General features: G+C 40.9%; 1 protein-coding gene across 3 annotated transcripts in view; it reads right to left on the reverse strand.

The window, feature by feature from the left end:
• The window catches only part of scarb2c (scavenger receptor class B, member 2c), a 51,792-nt gene extending 40,844 nt beyond the window's left edge, over positions 1-10,948 (reverse strand). The window contains exon 1 of one of the 3 annotated variants that reach the window (XR_005943534.1): positions 9,928-10,235. Coding sequence is in view for 1 of the 3 variants with exons in the window: in XM_041191688.1 (XP_041047622.1) it covers positions 9,928-10,050 (123 nt within the window). In the remaining 2 variants the exon portion in view is untranslated. Of the gene's footprint in view, positions 1-9,927; positions 10,373-10,825 lie in introns of those variants that run through there. The other 2 variants (XM_041191679.1, XM_041191688.1) reach the window with 2 other exon arrangements.
• Positions 10,949-14,995: the final 4,047 nt, after the last annotated feature.

The following is a 14,995-nucleotide window of genomic DNA, read 5'->3' on the forward strand; positions in this document are numbered from 1 at the left end:
CATCGCATCAAGAAAACACAGCTGACAAAATAAGATGAGGAAAAAAAGAGGAAAGGTTGGAAAGGAACAAAAAAAAAAATTCAGGTTCAGATGAAAATGCAAAATGACAACTTGAATTCCACTCAACATAACTGAAAATTCCCTTCAGAAAGGATGGGAATAAGGGTATATCTTATACCCAGTATTTAATGCTTTTTAAAGTGCAGGGAATATTAGTACTTAACATTTTGAAGGAAGATGAAAGCAGGCATAAAAATATGTCCTTAGAATGGGATACGTCAGTTGCAGTGGATAGTTTAAGGCACAGGCTCAGTTCCTGCCACTGAAGCAAACTTTATACTCAAGACATTACTAATAGTAGTTTTACAGCGTATTCTTATCAAGTTTACTTGGGTCCCTCATGTAGGAATTATACAAAAGTACAATGATTCATCCTTTATCCTCTCTTCTTTCCCAGATTAAACATCGATAGATCATGTTTTGCCTTATTTTTATAGTATCTAGTCCTGTTCCATTTGCTTTGATTTTCTAAATCGCTTCCAACCCAATGAAAAGCGCCTGGTTTCCACTTGTTAGTCTGTGTCTCTCTCTTTACAGCACCATGCACACCCCCAGTCCATTACGATAGACAAAATGTGAACTGGGCACTGGTTTATCTTAAGATTAATTAATGCACAGCACCACTTATTTACACACCAAAACAATAGTTTTATGCCAAGCATAAGGCTCTGTTGCCTCCATCAATATTGATGTCTTAAGTATAAGGGGATCAGCTTCAACCCAAAAAAGGATGGAAAAATTAAAACGACAAAACAAATTTTCAGGTCAATGACCTTTTGTCAGAGTAGTCCTGACTCAAGAGCTTCGACTGCATTATCCACTGACTATTTCCAGCATTTTCTGTTTTTATTTCTGATTTCCAGCATCTGCAGTGTTTTGCTTTTGTAAAACAGAAGAAAAACGTTGGTTAGTAAGCAAAGATTATGACTCTTCAACACATGGATAGACAAGAGGGACCAAAACAACTAGCTTTTGTTTGGTGTGAAAAACACTGACTCATTTAAATTTTAAAATCCTCTCTCCAATTGGTTCAGTAAATTATGGTCAAAACCTAAGAGCTTGGATATTGTAATGTCCCAAATCCTAGGTGGGGAGTGGCCCTCAAAAAAGGAATCAAGCACACGCCTATCAGCTAGCAAGCTTTTATAAAAATTGAAACATTGCCTCTTATCGAATCACTGACATTCACACACCCATACCCTTCATTTGCTAAATCCACAAACAGCCTTCCTGAACAGGACAACAGCCATTATATTCACTGTCACATTTTTTAAAAATGTAATTTTACCGTCAGCTGGGTAGGCTGTGTAAGCAGGCTGTGTATACAATACTTCAATCTTCCTGTAATTTAGTGATCAATGAGTCCTCATTTCAACAATTTCCACATTGAACACTGAGTACAAAAGGGTATAAGAGTACAGGAAATCACCAAACAACAAACAGCAAGGAGAGAAAAAGGAGGAATAATAATAAAAATCTAAGAAATAAAAATGACATATGGAAGTTGTTAAAATCAACCTTAAGGCCAGATAGGCTACCAGAAGATATTGTGCAAAGCTTGATCAGAACAATGAACAGGACTAAAGTCAGAGTGGGAGTGAGGTATAGGATTACAGTTGTGAGCAACAAAGCTCACAGTCGCACTTGCAGACAGAACAGAGATAGCTGCACAGCAATTGTCTAATTTGTATGCTGTTTTGTTGATTTAGAGGAGACTGCACTGTAACTAATACAGTATACCAGGTGGCAGAAGTATAAGAAAAATTGCTGTCTCACCTGTGGAGGCCCTGGAGTTGTCCATGACTAAGTGTTGCCAACTGGCACATTCTAAGGTCCAGGGCTACGTGCTGAGGGACGCATTAAAGCTTGGGACAGCTGCTGCAGAGGCACAATGGGGAAAGGTCACTGTCTAAGACCTTTCAGCCATAGTGCACCAAGGGACTGGAAAATACATAGATGCCCTTGGGCTGTATGTCTCATGTTGAATATTACATGTATCACAATTGTATTGAAGCACCTCAGGGTGCAACATGTCCTATGTAGAAAATTTGACTATTATTGCACTATAATGATAGTTTTGAAATGTTTGTGACTTTCTTTTTAGTGTATTGAATGTAACAAGGCCCACGTAGAAAATCTGAATATCATTGCATTTTGTGATGGCCATTTTGAAATGTTTTGTAATGTTCTTTTAGATATTTTTGCAACAAGAAAAAAATCATATTTTTGAATTGGTGTTGGTAACAAACTTTAATGCTGAGCATTATTCAAAATAACTTGAACAATTGGAACCACAGTTTGTTCATTGCCTTCAAAATGAAAGTGCTCGTAATGCCCGATGAACCCTGACTCAACTATTTCTAACATCCACGTGAGAGTCACCTCACAAACTTTGAACCCCAAAAAGCCTTACAGGCTTCTGCACTGCTGACCACCTCTCTTGGGAAAACACTGCAGCCAAATGGCCCAGCTGGAAGCAAGCACTGAAATTTTGTTTCGCATGTTTTGAGGACCAAACTCACATCATCCAACAGGCCCGGAGGAAGGCAGATGTGGGGATGCAGAGGAGATTCACCAGGATGTTGCCTGGGATGAAACATTTAAGTTATGAAGAGAGGTTGGATAGGCTTGGGTTGTTTTCGTTGGAGCAGAGAAGACTAAGGGGCGACCTGATCGAGGTGTACAAGATTATGAGAGGCATGGACAGGGTGGATAGGGGAGCAGCTGTTCCATTTAGTCAAAGAGTCAGTCACAAGGGGACATAAGCTCAAGGTGAGGGGCAGGAGGTTTAGGGGGTGACGGTCTGGAATGCGCTGCCTGGTAGGATGGTGGAGGCGGGTTGCCTCACATCCTTTAAAAAGTTACCTGGATGAGCACTTTGCATGTCATAACATTCAAGGCTATGGGCCAAGTGCTGGTAAGTGGGATTAGGTAGGTAGGTCAGGTGTTTCTCAAGTGTCGGTGCAGACTCGATGGGTCGAAGGGCCTCTTCTGCACTGTGATTCTGGCAAAGTGCTGCAAAAGCTCCCCAAACACCAACAACATGAACTGCCAGGTCTGTGGGTGTCCATGCTGATCTCACATCAGACTCTTCACTCATGAGAGGACCCACAAAAGGTAGTGAAATCATTTACAGTTTAGGCATAATTGAACAGCGAGGAGTCTACGCCTTGTGACAAAGTTAGCATCGACAACAAGAACCGAGAGATCCCAGAACCACTACAGATTTCTGCACAATGTTTTCTCTAACAACAAAATGTAAAGGATCCTCAAGTTAGTTTCTGTTGTCCATCCAAAAAAAAAAAGGCTTTAAAAGATACAAGGAGTGTCCATGAAGGGTTTGCAAATAAAGTTTTTCTTTGGAATTTCACTAAACAAGAAAAATACCAAAAATCTATAAAAAAGGCACAGGAAGTGAAATGACAACTCAATAGTTTAGACAGATTAAACACAGTTTTTATGTATCCCCTGGATCTGTTTCAAAAGTTTTAGTAAACATATGCTCAGTTGTGTTCAATTACATTTGATCAACATGGTGAGAATCACAAATTTAAAAAACACAGCAAGTGGGCAAAAATGATCCAAATTTTCCCTGGCTTTCACATGTTAATGAATTCACACACAATGCAGGATGAAATATTTCGTGTGCAGGGTAAAACATTTGTTCTGGTAGCAGAATGCAACGTGCTAGTCTTGAGAGAAAAGACTGGGGAGAATTTTGTATTTATTGCATTAGGATCAGGAGGAAATAGTCTTATTAATCTATATATTTTTTTGTAAAACGTGCAAAGAGATTTTAATGACCCTTTAAAAATACCCTGGCCAGTGACTGAGCACATGCAACTTTGATTGAAGTATTCAATTTTATTAAGAATATGTGCCTGGGCCTTCTTAAAACTGCTCTTGATGATGATTTATATATTCATACATTTGCACCAGGAAGATAAGCAACAGCTTAAAGGGGAAGACACACAGCAGACCTTTCAAGTCTATCCAGCTAGCAGCATTTCTACAGTCAATAAACACAACTACAACTTATGCTTGAGCTCTGGTTACCTGATTCATTATATCATGCTTATTTTGAGATGAACTGGTATGCCCTTCAAAGTAAAGTTACATATGAATAAACATTTCCTGCTGATTGATTTTTTTCCCCCAAAAACCACAAAGGTATTTTGACAGTACAATTTAATAGTTTTTTATTCCCCACCCAATTTTCCTCCTCTTCCGACAGCAATTATTTCTTAAAAATAAAAACAAAAAAACTGCGGATGCTGGAAATCCAAAACAAAAACAAAAACAGAATTACCTGGAAAAACTCAGCAGGTCTGGCAGCATCGGCGGAGAAGAAAAGAGTTGATGTTTCGAGTCCTCATGACCCTTCGACAGAACTTGAGTTCGAGTCCAAGAAAGAGTTGAAATATAAGCTGGTTTAAGGTGTGTGTGTGGGGGGCGGAGAGAGAGAGAGAGAGAGAGGTGGAGTGGGGGTGTGGTTGTAGGGACAAACAAGCAGTGATAGAAGCAGATCATCAAAAGATGTCAACAACAATAATACAAAAGAACACATTTCTTTTGTATTATTGTTGTTGACATCTTTTGATGATCTGCTTCTATCACTGCTTGTTTGTCCCTACAACCACACCCCCACTCCATCTCTCTCTCTCTTCGCCCCCCACACACACACCTTAAACCAGCTTATATTTCAACTCTTTCTTGGACTCGAACTCAAGTTCTGTCGAAGGGTCATGAGGACTCGAATCGTCAACTCTTTTCTTCTCCGCCGATGCTGCCAGACCTGCTGAGTTTTTCCAGGTAATTCTGTTTTCGTTTTTGTTTAGCAATTATTTCTTATTGGGCATGTTGTGTCCTGTAGCATCTCACCCAAGACAGACATTATTCACATCTGAGCTTTGATAACAAGTGTTGGCAAGCTAGTCAATTACAGAAGGCATGATGTAGAGTTCAATTCTTTTCTCAAGATGCAATAAGGGCACACTTATCAATTATTAGAAACAGAAACCTATGTTAATGTACCACTGCAAAAGGGCAACTATTGTCGCACAGCACAAAATGCACAATCAAAGCTCAGGGATTTCATGACCTCTACAGCTTTGCTACTCCTCGGACAAAACTTGCTAAGCTGTTGGGAAGAGCCCAGTTTAGTTTTCTTTGGCGACATAGAAATAGCCAGGATTTTTTTTAAACGCTATTTATTGTACTTGCCCAAGTAGCTTAAGCATTTATTACAGAGACAAACCAAACAAAAATGCAAATGTGAAACAGTTTAACTTGGAGACTGAACAAGCTATAATTCAGCCAAAAGCGGGCACCATTTTTAATTGCTTTTGCTTTTCAAATGAAAGTAACAATGAGTCATTTTTACCATAAAGATTGGCTTCAGTGAGGTTCAGCGAGCATGATGTGTTAACATTAAATAGAGGATATCAATTTGGCTTCTTAAACTTTCTTCTGCTGAGACATGTCCCTTCACCAGTGCTTCAGCACAAGCTTAAACGAGTTTCAAGTGTTTAGGTAGCTGCAACGTGTTAAATTTATTCTTTATAACTCATCTAAATAACACCAGTCACGTGATCAGAACCACCAGGGACAAATAAATAAAACTAATGACAATATGGCTTAGTTAAGTTCTGCAATTTATAGATAACAAGCACTATAATATTGCCATTTACATTGTATTTACAACACAGAAACAGGCTACTTGGCCTAACAGTTCTATGCTGTGTTTTATACTCCACACAAGTCTACTTCCACTCTACTTCACCTAACACCATCAACATTTCATTCTTTTCTTTCTTTCTCAAGTAGTTATGTAGCTTACCCTAAAATGCACCTTGACTATTCACCCTAACCACTCCATGCTCTACATCCTAATCATTCTGGGTAAAGTAATTTCTGAATTCCTTATTGCTAGTGACAAATTCATGACCTCAAGTATTTGAATTTACTACAAAAATAAAAATACCTGGAAAAACTTGAATTTACTATGCTGCTTGCTAAATACAATAAAACTGCACCTCACTGGCTGTGAAGAAGAATATAGTCGTTTGGTAATGGATGGGGATCCTCACTGGCCAAAGCAGGAGACAAGTGTTTAATTACATATCCTAACTTCACTAAGACTGCCTATTTCCACTTTTGTAATATCACCTGATGTCCTCCCCTCACCTGCTACTGAAACCCTCATTTGTGTCTTTGTAACCTGAAGACTTGAATATTTCAATGTAATCCTGCCTCCCACATTCTACCCTCCATAAAGCTGAGGTCATCTCAAAAACTCTGCTGCCACGTCCTAATTTGCACCAAGTCCCATTCATCCATCTTCTCTATGCTCACCGACTTACACTAGCTCTTGGTTAAGTAACACCTCGATTCTAACATTCTCATCCTTGTTCTCAAATTCCTCCAGGACTTCGATTCTCCCAATCTTTAATCTTTTCCAACCTAACAGCCCTCAGAGGTTACTCTGGCCTTGAGAACTGCAAAATTTAATCAGTTCACCATTGGTGACCTTGCCTTCAGCTGCCAAGGAGCTGTGCTCTGGAATTTCCTTCCTTTACCACTCTCTCTCGAGCCTTCAATTTCTTCCTTTAAGATTCTCCTTAAAACCTCTCTCTGACCAAGCTTTTGGTCACCTGCCTTAATATCATTATGTGGTTTGGTGAGAACTTTTGTTTGATAATGTTCCTATGAAGTGCCTTGGGACATTTTCTTATATTAAAGGTGTCATATGAATAGAGACACCCTGATCCACTCCTCCATCACCCCCTACTTCTCAACCCCCTCCTACGGCACCTCCCCATGCGAACGCAAGATATGCAACACCTGCCCCTTCATTCCTCTCTCCTCACCATCCAAGGGCCCAAACACTACTTTCAAGTGAAACAGCATTTCATTTGCACTTCCTTCAACTTAGTCTACTGCATTCGTTGCTCCCAATGTGGTTTCCTCTACATTGGAGAGACCAAACGCAGACTGGGTGACCGCTTTGCAGAACACCTTTGGTCTGTCCGCAAGCATGACCCAGACCTCCCTGTCACTTGCCATTTTAACACTACAGCCTGCTCTCTTGCCCACATGTCTGTCCTTGGCTTGCTGCATTGTTCCAGTGAAGCTCAACGCAAACTGGAGGAACAGTACCTCATCTTCTGACTAGGCACTTTACAGCCTTCCAGACTGAATATTGAGTTCAACAATTTTAGATCTTGAACTCCCTCCTCCATCCCCACCCCCTTTCCGTTTCTTCCCCCTCCTTTATGTTTTTTCCAATAATTTATATAGATTTTTCTTTTCCCACTTATTTCCATTATTTTTAAATGTATTCCACCAATCATTTATCTATACCTTTTATGCCCTTTTAGTCTTATTTCACCCTATCCCCCACTAGAGCTATCTGTAACTCTTTCGAGTATAACACGTTTTTCATCTGGTCCTATTCAGATGAAGTTACATTGTTTCATACTTTGCCATTGTGAGATTTGAACTCTTGATCTTAGGGTTACAAACCCAGTACCATAACCACTTGGCTATTTAGGCCAAGCCTAGAGCTATCTGTAACTTGCTTGTCCTGCTATTTACTCTTAATTAGCACATTCTTTTAGATAATATCACCACCTTCAACACCTTTGTTCTTTTGTCTGTGACATCTTTTGGTTATCTCCTATCACTGCTTGCTTGTCCCAACAACCACTCCCCCCTGCATCTTCCTCACCCCACCCACCCCCCGCCCCAAAACCAGCTTATATTTCACCCCTCTCCTATTTTTACTTAGTTCTGTTGAAGGGTCATGAGGACTCAAAACGTCAACTGTACTCTTCTCCGCTGATGCTGCCAGACCTGCTGAGTTTTTCCAGGTATTTCTGTTTCTGTTTTTGAATAGAAACTGTGTTGTTAACTTTAGGCCCTATTTTTGACCATAAAACTTACAACTTAACATTTATAACACCTTTCTGGGAATTTGGGACACTAATAGCCTATCCTTTGTAGACTCAAAAACTGCTGTCATTATCTCCACATGTAAATACCTTGCACCTCCCTCTCAATAAAACAATCTGAACCTTCCTTGATCTCAAACAATGAAACCACCTGGGCTTACTGTCAGGCAGGCACCAGCATAAACACATCTCCTTTCATTTACCCTACATTTAAAGCTACAATCCCAAAATCTTATAACCCAAAAGATACAATCCTACAATCTGATACATCTCCCAACTGTAACATAATCTTACCTAACAAAAATCTTATTAATCTAATTTCTGAAATTTTCAATTGACCCAACCTCAACAGCTTTTGGGGAAGAGTTTCAACCCATAGTTTGGCTCACCACCACTTTCTCAATTAAGATTGAGCAATAAACTCATCACTAGAATGAATTAAAAAAACCCACCAGCCCTTGTGTGAAGTGATTCCTGTCATTGCTCCTGAATGAGCCAGCTCTAATTTTAAGGTTATGTCCTCTTGTTCTGAATTCTCCCAGATGAAACAGTTTCTTTCCATTTACCCCATCAATTCCTTTAATCATTTTATTAAAAGCCCTAAATTTGCTCCCCTTTAAAAAAATTCATCAATACATAAAAGCTAAATATGGATTAATTTTAAAAATATTAAACAGCAGATACAACACAGTGAGAAATAACTTTTACGAGGATCTTGATTACTTGAGTGGACAAGTAAAGGGATTGAAGTTAAAATTAAGTGTAAATAGATAATGAAACCAGAACATCAATGTAAATATTAAACTGTTAACAGATCCAGGTGCTGCGATGCACCTAAAGGACATATAATAATGCAGAACAGGGTATTTTTGCCTTGTAAAAGGCATAAGATAATTTTCTAAGCAAATATCTTCAAAAAGGTAATTTACATAACTAAGTTCCAAGTCACAAATTTACCCTTGTTACTCTTTTCTGGGTCCTCACCAGTGTGCCTAAAGGATTCAAAAATCCAATTTTAAAATATGTTTACTATAATAACATGCAAGCTTAGAAGCTAGTTTCCATTTATCATGCATTACAAATTAATATTCAGCACACCGCAATATCAGATTCATACAAGGAAAAACTCTTAAAAAACAGCACTATATTACTTCAACTTTTCGTATACCCTCCTCCTCACCCCAATATTGGTAGCTACCTTCGACTGGCCCTCTGAAACACCTACCTTGTTTCTAAACACCCTGCATCTTCTCCTTCAAAAAAATCTCAAAACTTAATATTTTCAAAGCTTTCAGACACCCCTCTTTCTACACTCATTTCTTTAGCAATTCTCACTGGCAAAGCACATTGGGACTTTCAAAGGGGAAAAATTAGGCACATAAATTATTGTATGAGTCATATGTCATCATCACCCAATGAATCAACACTCCGAAATATTCCTATTGCCAAAATCCTACTAATTGTCCTTTCCCAATTAGACAAGTGACAATAGTAAAAAAACAAATCAAAGTATAAGTGCATTAAGCCAACTAAGTGGATTACACTCAGTTTTAAAAACAATAAAAGAACATTTCTACAGTATCAGGTCTTAATCACATTTCTGCATTACACACCCTTGTCGTGCAACGTTTAATTGGTCAGAATATTCTACTGCGTTTAAGAGCGTCTGCTTTTGTTGAAGTCTGGAACAAAGCCTAATAAATAACAAAAGTATCCATTGTATACGACATAGTTTATTGATGTAGCGGCCCCTATTGTTAATTTCTTCATGTCAGTATCAACCAAAAACAAATCGATGTTACATCACCATGGTATCCAAAATATGAAACAGGTGCAAATGAGAATCAGCAAAACGGAATGCTGATGAGTTCTCGCTGCTATATGCTGCAGAAAGGTGAATAATCCCAGCTCTTACCTTTTTAACGTCATTCTCAACGACTTTGAGGAAGACGTTAGTGACGAGGAGAGCAATGCTCGCTATTAATAAGATAATGCATAGGATGCCGATTGTGTAAGTGATTCCAGGCCGGACACCCATTGTAAAGAACGAGAGGAGCAGTAAGGAGGCGACGGTCACTAACTGGGACTGCACTGCTGCTGGTGTCCCTCTCCCCAGCAGCAGGATACATAGATTGACAGGCGGCTCTGGACGAACCCCAGCCCACTCACTACCACTGCAATCGATCCTGGGAACGCTGCCCCGTGCGGCGGCTGCGCACTTGACAGGCAACGCACGCGCGGCCGCTCTTACCGCCGGCGCACGCAGCGAATGACAATCCGGATAAAACCGGAAGTGCCGCAGAAGCACAGCAGGCCAGAAACTGGTCTTGGTTAGTATGTCGAGAGGCGGCCTGCCCCTGGTCGGAAATACGTTGACTAAACAAACACATTTGCGGTTGCAGCATTCCTGCTTTTAAATCAGATCTCTGGCGTTCCCACTATTTTTTTCTCCAGGAATTAAAGATTAATATCCAAAACACGACAGCGAGCAACCCAGAAGAAAATGGGATGTTTAAAAAACGTACATTTTTTTTCATTTTCTCTGAATACTTCCATTTAGCAGTTGTAAAAACATTGGGATTGGAAAAAAGGCTGGTGAGGTGGGGATGTCCTGCAATTGAACCTATAATGTCCCCTTGGCTCACCGGAGGAGTCAACTTGAACTGCACCCCCCACCCTCGTGCTCCAACCCCACCCCCACCCCCAGTCCAGTTCTCTCCCGAACACAAAAGCTGATGTACACAGGGCTGGAGCAAGATTTGGAGGATGAGGAAAAACAGAAGCCTCAGAAAACACAGCATAACACCCAGCACCTGGGCTTCTCAGAAGACAGATGAGGGATTGTTGCATACTGGAGGACACACTCCGCACATCGGATGTATACGTTACAAGACATCTTGGACTTTTCTGAGGTGCAGCGCTGAAAGGCGTTGCCCTTCTTCAGATGATGTGCCACGGATCTCTACAACTTTTTGCAACAGGATTTGTAGCCTCCTACTGGACCAGATTTGGCTGGCGGGCGGGCGGGATATGCTATGCCTCTGGTCCTCAAAGCCAAAGCAACTCTGAATTTTGCTCCACTGGCTGCCTTCAGTTAGCTACAAGGATTATCAACCACATCTCCCAGTTTGCAGTTCACAGCTGCTTTAGGTGTGTAACTAATGCTGTCTTTGCAAAGCAGTACATCACCAGTAAGCAGTACATCACCATCTCCTTTGACATTAGCATTGATCAGAACAGAGTTCTTGGTTTTGGAGCAGAGGCTGACTTTCCTTACATGCAGGGCATAATTGACTGTTTGATACACATGTGACCATCGGGACCAGAATACAAGTATACACTCAATGTACAGCATTGTACAATGTATTATCATCACAGGAACAAGACAGGGCAGGTTGTACAAGGTACATGGGGAGCTACCATTAAGTTTTTAATTCCCCCTGCTTTTCGACCCTGTTAAGAATGTGACAGGATGGCTGCTGAGGGGCAAGGGATACCTCTGAAGGTCCAATTGATATTCTCCTTGTGCACCCTTACTCAGCCTAAACAGCACAGACACAGTCAAAGCCAGGGCACAATCAGGATCATTAGAGATCACACAGTAGGAAAACTCAAGCAATAGATTTATACTCTGGGCTGTCGAGTTTGGAGGAATGGTGTTCCTTACAATGACCCCCAGATCGAGTGTGAGACATCAATGTGATCTGCTACATATTGCTCCACATTGCATTGAAAAGGGGCCTGCCTTTGCAGGGGGGGAGGACCAGCAGGAACAGCTGCCATCATCAGATGAGGAAGACCTGCAAGAAAGAGGAAGCAGCAGAGGGAAAAGGGCCACATCAGTACTTTGTCATGCTGGATGCGTCAGCAATTCCATTGAGGTTCTAATACCCTCCCCTGAAAACGTAGACAGAGGCCCTCTGCGTAACAACCCTTGCCAGATTCTTCAGCACTCTCCACCCTGCACAGAATATTCAAACCATTCAGACAGCTTCCATAAACATTTTGACTAAACAACTCTGAAAGCACAGCGTAGGCCAAGGTGCTGAATGTGATCAAATTGTTTCATTTAATGTCAAAAATAATAAATACCTTCTATTTATTTCTCACCGGGTTATCCACCCGTGGTGTTTCTCTTTAGAGATTGTTTCCTAAGTCCTATGTGGTGCTCTGTAGAGTTCAGACACGAGAGAGAAGCAGATGTCAGTCTTAAGAATGTAGTTAAAGTAGGCAAGCTTGCTGCATTTGTGCTGTTGATCTAATAGCAGTAATATGAATACACCCTGCTTGGGTATATCACCAGGCTATCCTGACTTGACTATCATGACCCTGCCTGGGCCAGTGATATCCAAGGCTCTTTGCTTTGTTTGTCTAAGAACGATGATGTTAGTGACTTCTCCATCCAATGCCCTTTTCCTGGCATCATATTCACTTTTTTTCCCCTGCAGAAAGAGAGAATGGGTGTCTGTTAAAAAGTAAATGGGGATATGAAGGACTTGTGCTTATAGCTGATGTGTATAGAATTGTAGAAGAAGCAAGATGGAATGATGCTGAGGGGGTAATGAATTTAAAATTAAATGTGAGGAAGGAGTTGAGGAAGTGATTGGGCAAGTGCTTATGTGTGAAAGGAGAAGAAAGAAAGCGTGTCTTTGGAATAAACAAAAGAGGTGTCTATGTGGCCATGTGATTGTGTGTGGAAGGATGTTATGGAGGAGAGGTCACAGTTGAAAGCAGTGGGGCACCTCAAGTGAGATGAGGTGTTGTGAATTGCTGGCTAGATAAGTGAAAAAATGAAGGGTTGAACTCACCCTGGCTACTCATTTGAGGTCATTAAACCTCCTTTTACATCCTGAGGTGATGCTGCTGGCACTGAGCCCCTGCCTGACAGTGGCTTGGGGATGCATCTGTCTGTGTCAGGGAATAGTGCTTCCCTCCTCACTCTCCCTTCCTATGTACCAGGACTTCAAGGAGGCATCAGGAAAGTGGGGATCAGCCCTTCAACTCACTGCTGCAGCTAACAACAACAGCAACTTATATTTATATGGCACATTTAACATAATAAAACATCCAAAAGTGCTTCACAGGGACATTTATGAAACAAAATATGATAGCAAGCCATATAAAAAGATATTAAGTTTGGTCAAAGGTTTTTAAGGAGTGTGTCTTAAAGGAGGGAAGCGAGCTTGAGAGATGGATGGATGTAGGGAGCATACTTCAGAGGGTGAGACTCAAACAACTGAAAGCACAGCCACCAATGGTGGAGCGATTAAAATTGGGGATGCACAAGAGGCCAGAATTAGATGAGCACAGGTATTGCAGAGGATTGTCGAGTTTGAGAAGATTACAAAGATAGGGATGCTCAAGGCCATGGAGGGATTTGAAAACAAAGATGAGAATTTAAATATCAAGATGTTGTTTAAACAGGAGCTAATGTGGGTCAGCTAGCATAGGGGTGATGGGTAAATGGAACTTGGTGTAAGTTAACACATGGGCAGCAGTGTTTTTGATGACATAAAGTTTACAGAGGGTAGAATGCAGGAGTGCTCTCAGAGGTGCATTGGAATAGTCAAGTCTAGAAGTAACAAGGCATGAATAAGGGTTTCAGCAGCACATGAGCTGAGACGAGGCAAAGTCGGCCCATGTTAAGGAAGTGGAAATAGGTGTTCTTAGTGATGGCATGAAAATGTAGTTGGAAGCTCATCTCAGGGTCTAATATGGCACCCAGGTTGTGAATAGGTAAGGTTTAGTGTAAGATTGTTGCAAGAGAGGAATCCAGGGATATACAGCACAGAAACAGGTCATTCATCCCAAGAAATCTATGCCAGCAATGAAGGATGAAATCTACGGACTGGAGTTTGGAGCAGAGGCCAAATCTTATGGATTCAGTTTTCCCAAAATTTAATTGGAGGAAATATCTCCACATCCAGTACAAGATGTCAGATAATTAGTCTGATAATTTAACAACAGCGGAGGAATTGAGAGAAGTAGGGTGAAGTAGAGCTGGGTGTTTTCAACTTACATAAGAAGACTAACACTGCGCTTTTGGATGATGTCACCGAGCAGCTGAATGTAGATGAGAAATGGGGGGGGGGGGGGCAAATGTTATGATGCAGCAGATGATGTGTGCTAGATGGACCAAATACACAATGGAAACTTGGTCGCGCTATCACAATGGTTTTGCAATTTGTATTTATTACGAGATGTGTGCACTGAATTCATAAAACCATAAGACATAGCAGCAAAAGTAGGCCATTCAGCCCATCGAGCCTTGTCTGCCATTCAATGCGATCATGGCTGATCTGCTAATCCTCAACTCCACTTTCCTGTCTTTTCCCCATAACCCTTGATTCCCTTACTGTTTAAAAATCTGTCAATATCAGCTTTGAATATACTTAACGACCCAGCCTCTACAGCCCTATGCGGTAAAGAATTCCACAAATTCATTTCCTATGAAAGGAGAAATTCCTCCCCATCTCTGTTTTAAATGGGTGACCCCTTACTCTGAGATTATGCCCTCTGATTCTACACTCTCCCACAAGGGGAAACAACCTGTTAGTGTCTACCCTATCAAGCCTCCTAAGAATCTTACATGTTTCAATAAGGTCACCTCTCATTCTTCTAAACTCCAATGAGTACAGGCGCAACCTACTCAACCTCTCCTCATAAGAAAATTCGTCCATACCCGAGATCAACCTAGTGAACCTTCTCTGGACTGCTTCCAATGCCAGTATATCTTTCCCTAGATAAGGGGACCAAAACTGTTGATAATATTCTATGTGTGGTCTAATTAGTGCCTTGTATAGTTTTAGCAAGAATTCTGTGTTTTTATACTCCATTTCCTTTGAAATAAAGGCCAATGTTCCATTTGCCTTCCCTATTACCTGCTGAATTTGGACGCTAGCTTTTTGTGATTCATGCATGAGGACACTCAAATCCCAGTGTGCTGCAGCTTTCTGCCATCTTTCTCCATTTAAATAATATTC

Source organism: Carcharodon carcharias, chromosome 1 (genome assembly GCF_017639515.1).
Source record: "Carcharodon carcharias isolate sCarCar2 chromosome 1, sCarCar2.pri, whole genome shotgun sequence".
NCBI classification, from domain to species: Eukaryota; Metazoa; Chordata; class Chondrichthyes; order Lamniformes; family Lamnidae; genus Carcharodon; species Carcharodon carcharias.